At 48.7% G+C, this 16,358-nt stretch overlaps 4 protein-coding genes across 4 annotated transcripts; 2 read left to right on the plus strand and 2 right to left on the minus strand.

Annotated features, from left to right (window-relative positions):
- Nucleotides 1–5,400: 5,400 nt before the first annotated feature.
- On the minus strand, nt 5,401–8,611 carry DFJ58DRAFT_750051 (glycoside hydrolase family 37 protein). Its single transcript, XM_041387714.1, has 11 exons — nt 8,217–8,611; nt 7,752–8,163; nt 7,555–7,689; nt 7,469–7,503; nt 7,348–7,416; nt 7,171–7,297; nt 6,919–7,122; nt 6,527–6,863; nt 6,129–6,476; nt 5,987–6,077; nt 5,401–5,934 (listed from the first exon to the last, which is right to left on the minus strand). Exons 1-11 carry the CDS (start codon nt 8,454–8,456, stop codon nt 5,662–5,664), a joined length of 2,271 nt encoding a protein of 756 aa, XP_041236516.1. The 5' UTR covers nt 8,457–8,611; the 3' UTR covers nt 5,401–5,661.
- A 1,195-nt stretch (nt 8,612–9,806) lies between these two features.
- Nucleotides 9,807–12,054, minus strand: DFJ58DRAFT_867515 (uncharacterized protein; the record flags this gene model as incomplete). The annotated part of the gene is made up of 8 exons (XM_041394214.1): nt 9,807–9,917; nt 9,972–10,121; nt 10,173–10,629; nt 10,679–10,848; nt 10,909–11,445; nt 11,505–11,570; nt 11,624–11,794; nt 11,848–12,054. The coding sequence occupies 8 exons, from the start codon at nt 12,052–12,054 to the stop codon at nt 9,807–9,809; spliced, it is 1,869 nt and encodes a 622-aa protein (XP_041236517.1).
- Nucleotides 12,055–12,304: 250 nt separating this feature from the next.
- On the plus strand, nt 12,305–13,402 carry DFJ58DRAFT_820518 (cytoplasmic protein). The gene is made up of 8 exons (XM_041391970.1): nt 12,305–12,376; nt 12,427–12,474; nt 12,530–12,697; nt 12,753–12,805; nt 12,860–12,910; nt 12,968–12,977; nt 13,027–13,166; nt 13,219–13,402. The coding sequence occupies exons 1-8, from the start codon at nt 12,352–12,354 to the stop codon at nt 13,354–13,356; spliced, it is 633 nt and encodes a 210-aa protein (XP_041236518.1). The 5' UTR covers nt 12,305–12,351; the 3' UTR covers nt 13,357–13,402.
- Nucleotides 13,403–13,497: 95 nt separating this feature from the next.
- DFJ58DRAFT_820524 (uncharacterized protein) lies at nt 13,498–13,968 on the plus strand. The gene is made up of 3 exons (XM_041391971.1): nt 13,498–13,656; nt 13,725–13,805; nt 13,872–13,968. Exons 1-3 carry the CDS (start codon nt 13,529–13,531, stop codon nt 13,915–13,917), a joined length of 255 nt encoding a protein of 84 aa, XP_041236519.1. The 5' UTR covers nt 13,498–13,528; the 3' UTR covers nt 13,918–13,968.
- Nucleotides 13,969–16,358: the final 2,390 nt, after the last annotated feature.

Consider the following 16,358-nt stretch of genomic DNA (forward strand, 5'->3'; position numbering starts at 1 on the left):
CCTCGTAACACCGCTGCAATCGCTGCGAGCACCCACAGCCCACAGTCATAGCCATTTGTCTGCAATGGCTGGACTACTAGCGGGCGAGCTACCCAGCCTTTGATGTCAATAAGATCTGAGCCACGACGATCGTGGGCAATAGACGATAACCGGGCGATAAGTTTCATGATATCCTATAATCATCATCGTGAAATCGAGATAGCGTGATTGAAAGTAATACTGACCTTGACTTCATTCTTCCATGGTTGTCTATCTGCGAGACTGTCAAAGAGGTGCAGTGCCTTTGTCGACGTGTAGAGCTGCCACAAAATACCCAATGTCCAACAGGAGACGGCCGATGGATAGGTAGAAGCCACAGGTCTTTCTCCCCATATGACGTCCATGACATATTCCGCCATAGTATATCATCGGACGCGTTATATCGAATCCGAGGAGATTGTGCGTGGAGAGAATGGCACAAGGACGTACATGACAGGTAGTTGATATCTCGGAGTAGAGCAATGCAGCGACACCATTGATACATGTGTCATTGAGTCGGGCTGTAGGCTGTGCGAGCATGGAGACATCCCTAGACTCAAATACTTGATGAGGGAAGCCCGTCTGCGCTGGTCGCACGCGGGTTCGGGAGATGTCCTTCATACGTTGATGGGATCTCCTCGGGGCTAGGAATTCTGAAGTGATATTTTGAAGGTTCTATGAGGTAGGATAAGTATGACTCTCTATATGAGATATTGAAACGTACCTCTGGGAGTTGCCATGTTATGACATATTCAGGTTCTCCCATGCACTTATCTTCATCGTCGTCCTCGTCGTCCTCATCACTAATGGTACCGTCTTGTAAAACATCTGAGAGCGCCACTTGTTCAGGGCCTTCTTCAAATGTGCGTGGAACAGATTCCTCGACGATGTCTTCTTCGGGGGAGGGATCTATAAGTGTGAGGGAGGTCGGTATGAGCGAGTATGCAGCAGTGGTTGATGATCCGTGGCTCCCAGCAAGAGAAGTGGCGAGCTTAAGTGCTGCGTTGCCACTGCCATTGAAACGAGTGGAAGACACCAATGGAGTAACCCATCTAGTCTGTAGTAGAAGGACATGATCGCGCCGTTGCTGAATTGTGAACATGAATGTTCGGTCTTGTTAAATTAGCACTGATCATCGACGTGCGAAATGACTTACTTGTAGGCAAGCGCAGAGCGAGCTCAAGAGCCGCAAGTTCATCTCCAAACCATCGGCAAAGATTGTCAGCCTCGAGCCCAAGGCGGCGCTGTTCTTCCTGACACCGTTCCCATTTCAACAACGCTCGTATCCCATCTCTGACATCCGGATCTTCCATCCAACGAGGAACGTCGCCTACTGACGGGGTGATCCAAACATCCTCCATCAATGTTTGGTCATTTCGAAGGTCCGCAAGCTTGGTAGGAAGAGGAGTAGGAAGTGGGATGCTCCAGGATGGATCGTAGAGGCTCTCCAGACGCTCACAATATGAGTTGAATTTGCGAATTGCAGTCATTAACGCTGGCTGGCGCTTTGCGATTGCCTTACGAGTTTGTTGATGAAGCTTCGTGCCTTGCGAGATAACAAGTCAGTTTTGATGATCCGAAATTGGAAAAAAATGCTTCACCGAGGGCCTGATTTGCACCACCGACGGCGCGATCAAGTTTGTCCCACTCAAAAAAGCTTCCTATAGCTCTCTTCCGAATATTGATTTTGAGGTCGCGGGCCATCAGGAGTGTCCGAACGAAATCTAAGTCCACATCTTGGAGCTCTGGAAACCTGTCATGAACATTGAGTGACGAATACAGTACTTCAACCTTGGTCATTAGACGTTCGTGGCTGCGCTCAAGGCTTGTTATAGCATCCAATGTCTCTTCGCTGACCGAGCCCTTTTCGACCACAGAACGTGTGGCTTGCAAAGCCCTATCTGAAGCATCGAGATCTGCCTGTAGAGCAAGCACCACGTCGAGTTCCTTTTTGAGCCGGGCAGGAGCATCTGTAGTTCACAATGCGTGACGTAAGTTTCATCTTCGAACAAGGAAAGCTAAACTGACGTACGGGCGCGAATGGAGAGTTGGGACTTCTTCTGATCCGCCCACTGCGCCTGCAGATCCTCGGCGGTGATCCCACATTTCCTTAGAGCTTCCTTCGCTGCAGATCCTTGGTTGTTAACTCCACGTTTGAGTCGACGTTTGATCCAATCTCCGAGATCTACTTGCATCTCCTTACCAATGGCAGCCGCTTGCCTATCTATCAACCAAAGGCGCCTTTGCCTCTGTGTGTGTGTGTGTTTGAAGAATCTTCGTCAAAGCGGAGTAGGCACTTACTGAGGATGAACGTTGTATTCCAATCAGCTTAACAAATCTCGACCATAACCTCTCAGTACCCTCGCCGTCTGACAGGCCAAGCCCAATGCACATCCGAGGGTTGTACTCAAGCTGACAGGCCCACTCATGGCCGTATGCGTGCATAGCGGTGGTTGCAAATCGAAGACGCGATGTCACTGAAGAAGGAAGGATATCATACTAGTATCACATAAGCGGGAGAAGTTGTATCTTAAGGAAGCTTACGTGTGACAATGACCGTGAGAGCACGCAACCGACATCATAGAGGGCAATGACATTGGCTTCCTGTGGGACCAAGGAGAATAAATGCTCAAGTAGCGCTACAGCATATTTTTGTTGCTCGCCAGGCGAGTCAATATTGGCAAAGAACAACGGAATGTCATGCCGGCAGATGAGCGCCATAACTCCAGTATCGTCGAATGAATCCATCGCGGCCTTTTGTTTCTTCCCATCCGCAGCTTCGTATGAATGTTCGCATTGATCTATCGCTTCATCTGGCACTGCCGAAGTGTGCTTCTTTGGGGCACGTTTACGGAGTGATTGTATGCGGTGCCCGACTTCATCCACTTGAGCCTTGGGAAGGAAATAGGCAGGATCGTAGAAGCGTGGGCAGTCCCCCGCAGACCATCGGTGTCTATGATGAAAGTTCCCGTCCGTCGCAATATGAATGTCACCGCCCTCGCTGAGTGGTCTTCCAAAAGCACGCCTGCGAAGCATGCAGGACAACGCTGCATGAGAATGGAGGAGCACCTGCCTTTGACGAGTGTTGTATTGGATGATGTGGGCGTGGATATACCACTGTCGTCTGGAAGTTGAGGTCTCCGAGCCTCGTACACTCGTTCTCGAGCAATTTGTACTGCTGCTTCAGTTTGACGCTCAACTTCAACCTGCAAGATGTCAAACCATTGAACAGCTTGCCCAAGGCTACGTCGAAAAGGTTCTTGGATGATTTGGCCCTTTGTAATGAGCAACCGTCTGAGAGACTGATGAAAAAAAAAGACTTACATCTCCACGTGTCATTTGAAACCCTCTGCGAGCATAGTGAGTCTTGAGAGCAGATGCAAGCGCATGAATGGCATCGCAGGAACGCTCGAATAAGGCTCGATAAAACGCAAGTAGTTCGATGGAAATGGCCATGCATGGTTGAGAAGGCGCGGTAGGAAAGAGGCCGTGGTGGATGAGAACTTGTGCGAGTGTTGAGCATGCACAGACTAATACATCTACAAGAAGGAAACCTGCAATCGTCAGTTGGAGCTGCTTGAACAAATGAACAACTCACGATCAAATAAAAGGCAAATTATCGAAATTCGTCGCGGTGCGCAACTACGCTTTGCACAGGCAGATATCACCGGGCATGCTTCTGGAAGAGGATGCCCGTGTGTTCTGGCTGAATACTTCAAGAACACTTCTACCAGGGTAGGTACAAGTGCCTTCCAAGCGCTATGGAGATTGTTGGACATCTTGTTTGGCAGGATGCGACGCCCAGGGTTCTCATGCTCCAAATCTGTAGGGTCAGAAGTGCCTGGGTCAGGCTGGTCTGCAATGACTACATAGTCGTCTGAGTTAGCGTCATAGATGTAATCTGTCAGGTCGTTGTAATTAGAATCGTCGATACTCATCGCGGCTTCGGATTGAGGAGGGGTGGAGACAGAACTAAGATTTTGGGTATGCAGAACTGGGGGTGGATTCATCAGGGTGGCCATTTGGTCAAGGAGACGCTTATGCTTGGCATCGACGCCAGGAATGTGAACAAAGCCTGAGTTTTCTTCAGGTCTCGAGATTTCTTGGGGCTTATAAAATGAAGGCCAAGCCCTGAAGATGTTGGCAGAGTGCCACGCGCATTGCGAGCGGGGGGCATGGCTAGTAGTGGAGGACAAGGAAAAGGAAAAATTGAAAAGGACTTAGTGCGTGAGCAGAGTACTGTCAGGCACGAATGGCAGCCTTAAGGACATATCGACGAGGTTTGTGATCATCACAGGACATATTGACGATGTTTGCGATCATCACAGAGGAGTGCCGTGTATCCTGGGAGGGCCAGGATGGTTTGTCGAGGATCCCAGGAGGCGCTGCAGGAGGAAGCAAGGTATATTTGGTGGTACTAAAAATAGAACATCTCTGAGGCTAGGTCTACGAGATAGGGTTTCATCTAACATAATAATACCCTCTAAATGACCTTTAATACCACCGAGAAGTAATGCCTGAGGTGCACTACTCTCACTCCCCAATTTGCGCGCTTTCGAAGCTCGCGATATATATCCATGGCCTCATAAGGAATTCAAGGCATTTTTGACGCGGTCAAAGTGTCCTCTGGAGAGCCTGACTCTCGGCTTCCAAGTACCAATAAGAAATGAGCAGCGAGCGGAATACATTGCCCTTATTCCTTCTCTCAAAGTACTAGTAGGTTAGAGGTTACTTGGCGTAAACGAACTTGTTACGGATTTGCGAAATGACGATGTCAGGTTCAGATGGAATCAAACTTAAACCGTTATGATCTCTATGTATTCCACGCAAGTGATTTAAACTCAGATTCTATAACGACTTGTGTGCTTTCCATGATCAAGATGAGTCGCTGACTTCAGGGAAGCACCACGCCGTGACGTTGTACTTGTCTTTTTAAGGTGCGTCTCATGCTGTGTAGGCAAAGCATCCAGATGGGCAAAATGGTATGCGCATTTCGCACACCTGGATGCTTTGTTCTAGGCGCTACATCGTCGGTTATGACAAACAGTTGACCAAGTGTTGCATTTCCTAGTTATCAGCATCCAGATCGTGTTTGAGTGTGGATAGCAGCTCGCCTGACGTCTTGGCATCCCGGATTTCCACCCCAATGTTGCCTCCTCCCATCGCAATTTTTGTGTTGTCTAGCGAGTAGATCGCCGCATGCACTTAGTAGTCCCCGGTTTCGATTTCCAAGACTGTTTCGCCGGTCTTGACATCACGTACTCTTGTCGTCCCGTCCGAGCATCCCGCTCAGCACTTTCTCAACATTTGGACTCCGGCACACTGACTTCGCCCAATCAGAACCACTATATGTGACACACTCCCAGTTCCCGAATCGCCATGATGCAATTGACTTGATGCGAAGTCCGCTGCAAGTCTCGATTGCTACGACTGCATACTAAGAACCCACGGCAAGAATGCCTTTGGTGGAGTGGCGTGCTCGCTGCTGTTGTATATTTGTAAAGTGACTAGTAAGAGTCACGATGGATTTCTACACACCACAAGGGCAAAATAACAATAACAGTGTACTGGTGTAACAAATTTGCGACATACTCTGTGTACGCGAGGTTTTGGACCTCAGCCAACAATCGGCATCTACAACATCTACAAGAAGATCCAAGATGCCATAAAAGCCGTCACCACGGCAGTGATAACGGCCCCAGACGATGCCTGTAGACCGACAGCCGCGCTCGTGCTGCTAGTATTATTAGTAGCAGTAACGATGACTGGTGGGCATTGCGGAGCAACGAGCTGCTCGCCGTATGTCGAGGCAACCCAAAGAAGCACGCCGTTCGTCCATCCGAATCCAGCCTGAACGGTGTATTCACCGCCATAACCAGAAGAGTCGACATTGAGGTTGGAGAACTTCTCGTACATCTGCATTGCACGTGAGTATGTGGCCTGGAGAATCAGATCGAGCATTACGGACGTTACCGGTGTTACCAATGCTACCAGTTACATTTAATTCATTAGCTGGGAGCTGGGGCAGCAGTCCTGGGATCGAACCACCAGTGGCATGCCTGATGAAGTCTCAGCATTGCTTTATTGGAGAACAAGTGTATCCCACTTACCAACTGCAGAGCACACTAGTGTAATATCTGTTAGCCATCTCGCGTTGAAGCGTGTCCCTCCACCCTTCGCCCGCAGTGGCATTTCCGCCATTAACAACAGTACCGTTTAACTTGTTGATGTCCGCTGCTGGACCAGTTGCAGTCGCGTTCGCATTAGCTTCTGCTACGAGGAAAGGTTGACCAGGAAGCTGAGCTTCCGTAAAGTCAAGTTGGCCTGCCGGAACAAGATCATATGTAGATTGATCTGAACTGGGTGTAGGCAGCCCGTTGGTGGTAAGATTAGACGGAATAGCCCGGAGTGCCTGCATGATGATGTACTGATGTGGAGGCCAAGAGTTCGGGGCGTCCCTGTAATACACGTGCCATAAGGTCTACATGGAAAAGGCGTAGAGAATTACCATTGCAAGCCCGTCCAATCGACAAAAGTAACCGGAACTGAACCATTGTACTTGTTCATCACCAAATTGACCGCTGCGAAGTAACCAAACGCGTTGGATTGAGAAGCGAGGACTTCGTCGGGGATGATACCGTTCCAAACAGGATAGAAAGTCGCGGCCGTAAATATATCATTGCGTGCATTCGAAGTCAGGTTAAAGTCGTAAAAAGCCAGCTTGGCTGGGTCCCAGAGGAGGTCGAGGATACCCGCACGAATGCCGGCAGCGACCTGGAGGTGGGTGCTGGATGCGGTCGCATTGGACGTGCCATAAAGCTCAGCAAGAAGTATATTGGCCTTGTCTGACATCCCGAAGTTCCCATCAACAAAAACGCACAGCAAAACAAATCAACATACACAGAATACTGTTAAGACAGGTTGGGATGTGGTTCTTCACATTGAGCGAGCGCAGGCCAGGGTTGCCAAGCTGAGGGATAGCCTCGAAGCGTGAACTATAATCCCATCCGGTCTCAGCGCCAGACGCAAGCTCGCTGTAAAGCTCGGCAGCCTGATTATCCGTAAGAGGTGTAGAAAGCGTTGGGTCATAAACGGTCAGATAATCTAAGTTGAGAGATAAGTGGGGGGATCAGATTCAGTACGACAACCCACCAGTGAGATATGATTCGGGTCGAGGAGCGGTGTTGTTGACTGCATAGTGTGCCATCATGTAGGTCTGGTTGGTGTACGGGCTCGTAACTTCAATTGTACGATTATTTGCCCACCAGGCAAGCTCAACCTGGACAGATATTCAGAATCCGTACTCCACAGACACAATAAGCTACTGACCTCAGCCAAAGGAAGAGCACGTTGTAGAATCGAGGTATCTCCAGTCACATTAACATAGTCATATACCATCTGTGTCACGTTTTGATGCCGATCACATCGAAGAATGCTAATCAGAACTCACATGAATAAAGAGAGGTGGTTGTGAGCGGTTCAAGTCTGTACCACCGACAATGAGATGCACCGACTCATTCAAAACAGTCTACTCACAATAGATACGACCACCATTCGGAATGAAACCGAAGCCCTCGATCTCATCCATGAAATTTTGCAAAGTCGCGTTGACAGTGTCATATAATTCCGACTGAATTAGACCCTGAATGATCCAATAGCTGTCCCAATAATCTGTTGAAAGCCACCAGATATCATCGATATCCACCTGAGCAGAGACATAGAGAAACACGAACATTGTTCTCTAAAGCGACCACCGGGAATAACGAATGTATGGTTCAGGGGAATGAGCGAGCTTTCGCACGAGCCGCCGGGATATTCGTTACAAAGAGCAGACTGATTGGTGTTACGGGCAAGTTGAGTCCAGTAATCGTTAACAGTTTGCGCAAACGCATTCAACAAAGGGTCCGTCACGTTGTTGAGGAACGCTGGAGTAGGATTGAAGTTCGTGAGAGTAGCAGCTTCCAGTTCAAGCCCTTCTCCAAGGAAATCGTTATCAACGAAATTCACGATCTGCCCTTCGGTAACCGTCGACAAGTTGAAATTGCTGAAGTCTGCAAGAACTTGCTGAGAAGTCTTGCTGGTTGGCTTGTCTACGAACGTCTTCGGATCAGTGTACACCTGAGCAATATTGACTGTCTGTAGCAACTGGGTAGATGTTAGTACTGGGACCCATAAAGTTGATGTAAACTAGAACGTACTGAACCAGCGCAAAATATTTGACCAATGCACCATCCTTGGGTTGGGGGTAGTGGTGCCTGCGAAGGTAGAGTGGCGCCTAGTGGTGCACTAGGGCTAGCCACCGCTGTCGAAATGGTCAACGTTGGCACTGCGGTGCCAGGCGCAGTGGTGGTGGTACTAGTATTGGTGGCAGCCGCCAATATGGTAGGAACAAGGCCGGCGATGACCGCAGCCTTCAAGTTCAAGCTCGACACCATCATGAGCGCGGGATATGTATGTCCTAGTCACCAGCGACTCGAGTAGCACCAGATATCGTATATATACAAGGAGCTCGTGAAGCCTGCCACGACGCAGGCTAATAATCGCCAGCTCATGGGACTTTTTATAGGCGCTCCGTGCATAACGCTACCCTGGCTACAAAACATTGACAAATCCTGGTAATTGTTGACGGAATCAGATGGATGGATCAGCAGTTGCCTTGACCAAGGGTCTGCTGACTGGTTGCAAATGCACTGCTATATTACCCAGATCTCCCACTGACATAATAAATAACGTTTCAACGCACGTTCCGATGAGCTAGTAACCGTCAAGCGTTTGAAACTGCCATAAAATATGGAAATCAGAATGGAACAAGATAACTCATTCGAGTGGCCAATCGGTAGGGGCACTTCCCGAGTGATGAAAGCTGAATTCATGCAGTGGGAGCTTGACCTTGTGGCTCGGAGCTACATAACGCCGCAATACATAAGGTTTCGTAATCAACTCACGCCTTTATTTAAAATCACTCATGTGCATGATCATTGGCCATGGCACACTAGCATTCGTCCAGCAAATTCCCCACAGTGCAGCACATGCCAATATACCAACTAGCCAGCAGACCCCGGGCGCTCACGAAATAGCGCTTCACTAGCTAAACCCGCCCATGTCATAAGTAAGCATGTGGACGTACCTGAAAATCCCTCATCGTCAAATCGGTAGCGACAGCAACGAGGTCAAGTCGAACGTCAGAACGGATGTCACGTTCACCGGTAAAGCTACAGAAAAATATGGTCGAAGAAAATCTTGGCAGCCACGGTCGAATAACATTTTGCTGTAGTCCGAGGCAAGCGGCTTAGATCGGGTCAACGAGACCAACAACTATCAAAGAAAAGGCAAAACTCAACGAGTCGAAGGGTGCTTCAACAGGAGGGCTTGTTCAACAATTGTACCTTGATGCGGCGACAGCGGAAATAGTCAGGTCTAAGCGCATATCTCATTACTTATTCCCTCATCAATTAATAACTCCACACTGGTAAGCAGATCTTGAGAACTCAACAGCAAGGTGCCATGTGCAACGTGCGCTTTGTTGAAACATCCCAAAGGTCTTCACCGTTCGATTGATACAGGTACGCTCAGAAAGAAGTATCATTCGTCACGGGAATAGGTCAATGACGTACTTACGGATGCACCCTTTTAGCCCTTCCGCAACCTATCAAGCATCCTAAATCCTCATCTGGCGTAGTGTAGTTGCTTCTCGAAGCTCATACACCTCAGCAGTCATGATATTAATGCTACAACGCACCTGCCCTCCTGAGCAGAGCAACCCCAGCGTGCAAAAGCCCACCCTCTGTTCAATCGACCATCAGCTTTTCCGTGTGCAGGCCTTCGCCGTATGCCATGCTCTCGAAGATTATTTGTCTCCAGATGCTGATGGTGAATTCTTGTGCCTCTTCTTCCAAAACCTGTCCATAGATGTTTAGTAAATGCCAAGTACACCAATTATATGCAAGGCGCACCGGCTCCAGCCCTTCGATAAGCTTCTGAGGTCCCTTGTGATCCTTGAGGTGCTCTACGACAAACATGACGAGGTCGTCATCCTCTAGTTCACCGAGATAGTTTACCATTTGGCGTCGTATCAATGGCTCCAGCTTGCGGTCAATCATGGGCTATGGCACATTATTAGCAGGCAGCTTGTACACGCAAAACCCAATCCTTACATCTGAAACACCATCCCATCTGACTTTCGCCTTGAATAGTGCCTCCCTATTGTGGGGTACAGATTCCTTGATCATCTGGAGGCGTTCTTTGGCCTTCTCGCCCTCGGTGGCGCTGAAGTCAAGCTTAACGAGCGGTACCTTCCGCTTCTTGATGCCCTCTTCCTCCTCCTCTTCCTGCCCGAACACAGTCGATTTCGTGTCCTTTGGAATAGGTTCTGCCTTGACAGGCGGGGGGTTCAGTGACACGCTAAGCTTGACTGGCGCACCGTCATCAAGAAGCATGCCTGCTTTCCGCTGCTCTTCGGCGAGAGCTTGCATGTCCTCCATCTGGCGTGCGAGGAATTTCTCAGACTCGACACGAAGATTCTCTGTCTCACGTTCTTCATAGATGCGGGACTCGGCATCCGTTGCCTCCTCTGCGGTAAGTCTACGGGAACGAGTCTGTCTCCACCGTGTTCTGACATAGACTATGAGCGAAATCACGCAACACAAACTTGTAAACGCACCTGTCGACGTAAAACATTTCATCACTTTCATCATCATCCCAAACGTCCAGACGAGCTTGCATCTCAACACGATCTCGCTCTTCTGCCTCTTTAATTGCGGTCTGACGGGCTATCGAACGCTCCAGAGCTGCTATACGGGTACGCTCTCGGGGCTCGTAGCGACGTTCACGCTAGATCGTGAAGGTTAGCATGATGATTCTGTATCTGACGAAATAGTCACTGCAACTTACGTCCCGGAAGGAAACCTCCTCATCTCGCCGTCTGGCTTCCTTGCGGTCCTTTTCGAGTTCCTCGTCTGTCTTTCCACTCTTGCCTGGCATACTCCGATCATCAGACCCCATTGCAGCGGCGCCATCTTCGGCTTTCACAAACCCCACAGGTTTGTTGTATCCCTGCGCATCCTTTCCGCGAGGAGCAGATTTACCTGGAGCAGCCTGTGGTGACTGTGGGGTTTGTGGCTTTCCCCACTCGCGGACTTTCGGCCCGCTTGGGGTAGGTGTAAGCTGAGGCATGGCGTCACGAACGTCGCGCAACTTCTCCCGCTCCCGCTTTGCAGCTCGTTCACGAAATTGGGCGATTTCGGATATGACAAGACCACGCTGCGTCTCAGGAAGATCGGCTTCTTGAAGATCGTGTAGATGTGGTGGGATGACATATTTTTCTTTATCGAGAAGACCGCTGTTGGCTGCTTCTTGTGATTGCTGATTGATCTCGGCGACTAATTCATCGACCTTCATTTTTGCGTGTTGCAACATTGTCTCATCAGCCTAAGCGTATCGCTCGTCAGCCCATTGACGGTCAGATAAAGAGAGTGGGGAATAATTACATCGGTTTTCATTTTTTGTGCAGAGTAGGCATCGAGAAAAAGTTTCGTCTTTTCATCGGCTTTGATCTGGATATTCGACGTAGGCTTGAAGGGAGAAATAGATATAAAGCACGACGCACCAGCAATTTCTTGTTCGCGCACCCATCCTCGAGTGCCGGTAACTCAACACCCTGCAAAAGAGCAAGACATCGTAATGCAGAGTCAGGATCTTCGAACTCAGCAAATCCAAAACCCTGCGGCTTGTTCGCTGGGGTGATAAGGCGTTTGAAGGACTTGACGGGGCCACACGCCTTGGAAGCCGCTGTAAGCGATTAACATGAGGATTTGGACAACTGATCCTTACCACAAGAAGTCTGTTCAGAAAGCTATCGGTGACACCACCAGATATTGAGCCGACAAACAGAGACGTCAGTTTCTGTGCTTGAGGAGGGACGAAGCCCTGGTGAAGCATTTGTTGCTGCTGTGCGAGAGCCGACATTGAGGGCCCCTGGCCGTATGATGGCAAAGGTGGACGCAGACCAAGTCCTAACCGATTTGGAATGGGTTGCATTTTGATTGAGAATGTATCTTGAAGTAACAGAAATTTGGCAATCGATTCTTTGGAGGAATCAGTAAGACTCCATCAAAAAATAGAATCAAGACGCACAAATGAGATACTGTAAGCGTTTGTATAAACAGTCAGAACAGTAAAGCAAAGCGGAGCTCGAAGCAAGTTTGTAGCTAGTGGATGTCACCGGTAAGTAAGCGCTCGTTGTGGTTCGCGTGCAAGGGCAGCAGCCGATGTTTCCCACGCTCTTTCTTATTAGTTTTCTAAAACTACATCGTCCTCCCTCAAGTCACAAGCGTAATGGTCCTCTTCTTCACTTCCACTGGTGAGCCCTTCTGTCAGTTCAAGTTGCTGTAATACCGATTTCCGGTATAGTGGTTGATCCGCCAGCAATGGTTTACATGGGCAAGGATAAAGTCGAGAGTGAGCCCAGCAACACCCATCACATAACACACTGAAATTCACCATCCCAGATCAGACGAAGATTTGATCAAATATGCATGGCCTCAAGATGTGTGGTTTCACGTCGACAAGCTGTCCTCAGCGCACGTCTATCTTCGCATGCCAACGACCATGACCTGGGACAGCATTCCCCAGGCGCTTTTGACCGATTGTGCGCAGCTAGTGAAAGCTAACTCGATCGAAGGTTCGTGAGCATATTCAGGTCATCTATCCCCTGAATATTGATTTTGGATACGTAGGAAATAAGAAAGACAACCTCGCCATTATTTATACTCCGGGGAGTAACCTCAAGGTGGGCCTACCACAATGCTCGCACTGGGCGCCCACCTGAAGATGTTCATACTAGAAATCCGGAGATATGGCCGTCGGTCAGGTGTCATTTCATAGTGACAAACAAGTGCGTGCGCCTTTATCTCTCGATCGTCGCCGTCGGCTGAATGTTGTTGATTTGCAGGTCAAAAGAGGTTCTCAAGTTCCCCAGTCAATTGTTTTTATTGCTCAATACTCCCTCAGTTCACATCCCAAAGCGAGAAAATCTAATCGTAAACCGTCTCAACAAGACAAAAGTCGAGAGGGATGTGGATCACGAGCAAGAGCGCGTAGACCGGATCAAGAAAGAGAACGCAGAGAAAAGAACTACAGCTGCTCAAAATGTTCGCTTCACATTATCTCCCTTTTAAATCAAACACTAATCTAAGAATACAGAAAAAAGCTGAAGCAGAGTTGGCCAAGGCTAGAGAAGCGGAGAAGGCTGCCCGGTCGTATGATTTATTATTCGAAGTCGAGGAGGATCCTGATGCACCGAAGCTTACCGGAAAAGCTATCGAAGAGGACTTCATGTGATCGTGTAAATCTAACTCAAATGATATTGTGCTCGATGTTTGGTCTCGCGTCCGTTCGTATACCCTTAAAGCACGAATGACCGCCGGCTCGGTGGATATGGCGTTCACCACGTCATGCGCGTTTTTGCTATTGGTCTGTCCTGTTCTGCATCCCTCTGTGTAGGGTCGATGTCATGCGACAAGAGTTTCTTTGTCTCCTCCCGTTGACTTTTTTCTTTCTCGCAGTCGACCGAAAGGAAGTCCTCGTACTGACCAAACCCGGGTCGATTAATGAGAAGGAGATTAGTGATGAGATTACCAAGGTGAGATAGGTCGTGATTCTCGGTTTTGTGTTCTCATTCATGGTCATTTGCGTTTTTTATATATACGGAATACTGGTGTTCCGGAAGTTGTGGCAAAGGTCCAAGAGATGTGTCAATCGCAAACCCATTGTAGACCAGTGGCAGTTGTGTGAGTGATGGTATTTTCGTGAATGGGAATCTAAATTAATGGTCTTGCGCTGCCTTGTTACTCCAGAGCGTGCAAAGCTCAACGACGAAATGTTCTGGTGGCCATGTATTAGAATGACTGTAGCATTAAATCATACACGTCACAGAAGCGCGACAAGGATCACACTTCCGTCTCTTGCAAATCTAATCCAGAACTGATAGATAAGACTTTGACAGTCAGCAGCCCTGACCTCCAGGTCAGACGGATCATATCAGAGGCATGCCCACGGACAGCTTTAGCATTCAGATCGCGGCTATTACAAAAAGCTCATACCCAATTTTTAGCGCTGCGGCGCCGGAACCAGTGAAAGAGCGATCATTGTAGGCGAGTTTTTCGCAGCAGTGCTGAAAAATTATGCGATTGTGTCTATGAAGATACTTTTGAGAGGTTGCGATGCTCGAAGAATGATAGTCTGACGCACCGTTCTCGTCCACAGCATTTTCGACTGCCTGTGTAGTTCCGGATGTCCATCGTGAGATGTGCTTGGAATGAACTCATGATATTGATTACCCCCGGTGGCAGGAGTAGTCTACTCCGACTCTACTTGAGGGATGAATTGATATCACTTGATAGGAACTAAAATTTCGGGGTATAATCAATTCTTCAGGGAATATCTATCGATATCAGTGCTGTGAACAAAATGAAGGACTTGATTATGACAGGCATTTATGGACAGGCACTGATGGAAGCAGCGAAATGAGATCCACGCTGTAGCAACGTGGTGTGGAGCAAACGATAACACAGCGGGGGTTTCGACATTTGCCACATTTTGCCAGTAGTGAAATCACATTCGAAATGCAATCTAGAGCGCTCCAGAGCGTTCCAGGCTAGGTCTAGATGTGCTTTTGATTGAAAGAGGTAAAATGTCCACACCTCCGATGTGTAAGTATAGTATATAAAGAGCCTACATGAATTAGGTTATGGGTAGAAATCCAGCTCTACTTACGACGCATAATATCGAGGACGTAACCACAGAGTACGCTCCTCGTCAACCTCAAACGCTACTGACCGTCCATCTTCCTGTCTAGAGACATGTCAGGATTGCTCGATGTAGCAAAAAAAGCATATCTTACTGTAGGACGGGGCGCGACGCCAGCGCAGACAATCCAGCCGACGCCAACGAAAACGATGCGAGTGCACAAGGGTGCAGTATTAGCAGTCGCGTTCTTCAAAGACGGTCGACGTATCGTCACTGCTTCCAAGGATAAAACCCTGCGAATCTGGGACGTGGAGAAAAGAGTATTGGTGGGAGGGCCATTCGAGGGACACAGTGACTATGTGCATTCAGTCGCTGTATCGCCAGACGATAGGCGAATTGCGAGTGGTGGAGGAGATAAAATCATCATCGTCTGGGACGTCGATAACAAGCAAAAAGTGATACTCGGTCTGCTGGTAGGGCATACAGGCCGCGTTCGGTCTGTGTGTTTCTCCCCCGATGGAAAAAGACTCGCAAGCGGGTCATATGATAGGGGAGTTATTATATGGGATGCTGAGACTGGCGCCGTCCTATCAACACTCCGGGGTAAGAGTGCGGTGTTGTGTGTCGCCTTCAGTCCAGATGGGCTAAAATTAGCATCCGGCGGATCACGCGGTAACGTTCGAGTTTGGAGCACCAATGGCAATAATGCCGAGTTTCTGTTCGACATTGATGCTCATCACGATAGGCTTCCAAGCATGGTTCCAAGCGTTGTGTGGTTGCCCGACGGCCAGCAACTTGTCTCTGTATCACATGACAAAACAATCAAGTTTTGGGACTCGTCGAATGGGACCCACCTCGGTCGATCTTGCACCGGTCACACCGACTATATCAACTCACTTGCCATTTCTTCTGATGGCTCCTTCTTTGCAACCGCCTCGGATGACCGTACTGTGCAACTGTGGAACACAAAGTTACACAAGCGGATAGGACAGCCACTCAAACACACCACGTGGTTTTCATGCGTCGCAATTTCTCTCAGTGGAGAACTGCTCGCGAGTGGAGACTATGATGGAAATCTTCAGCTCTGGTCTATCGAGGACACATTTTCTGCAGCATTCGAGATAAATTCCTCATACTTTGCGCACCGCAGTAAGGTGAAGTTGGGCCAAAAACTGTACGCGGAGGCCCTTTCGGACGCGGAAAAGGTGCAGACAATGTCCATCATTGATTTGACAAATGTAATGATATTCGCAGGTCATTAAGCTCAACCCTTCGTCTTATCTCGGGTACGAATTGAAGTATACAGTGCTTCGTGGAGCACAGTGCTATGATGATGCATTCGAGGCCTTCACAATCATGCTCTCCAAGTTGGATGATACACCAGACCCGCAGATACGACGTAAGTCCCAAACAATTCAAGCGCCGACTTGAAGATAATTTATCTTTTCTGCAGAACTACGCCAGCAGTACGTCGGTCCGACATCCGAAGTAGATGATGCTATTCGACGAGCCATTGGCGCCCAACTGAAAAATGCCCCACTTCGTCTAATCAACACCTCTACTGGATGTTTGTGCAATCGAGTTGAGCAGATCAA

This window comes from Suillus subalutaceus (assembly GCF_016647625.1).
Source record: "Suillus subalutaceus strain FC151 chromosome Unknown DFJ58scaffold_217, whole genome shotgun sequence".
Classification (NCBI taxonomy): domain Eukaryota; kingdom Fungi; phylum Basidiomycota; class Agaricomycetes; order Boletales; family Suillaceae; genus Suillus; species Suillus subalutaceus.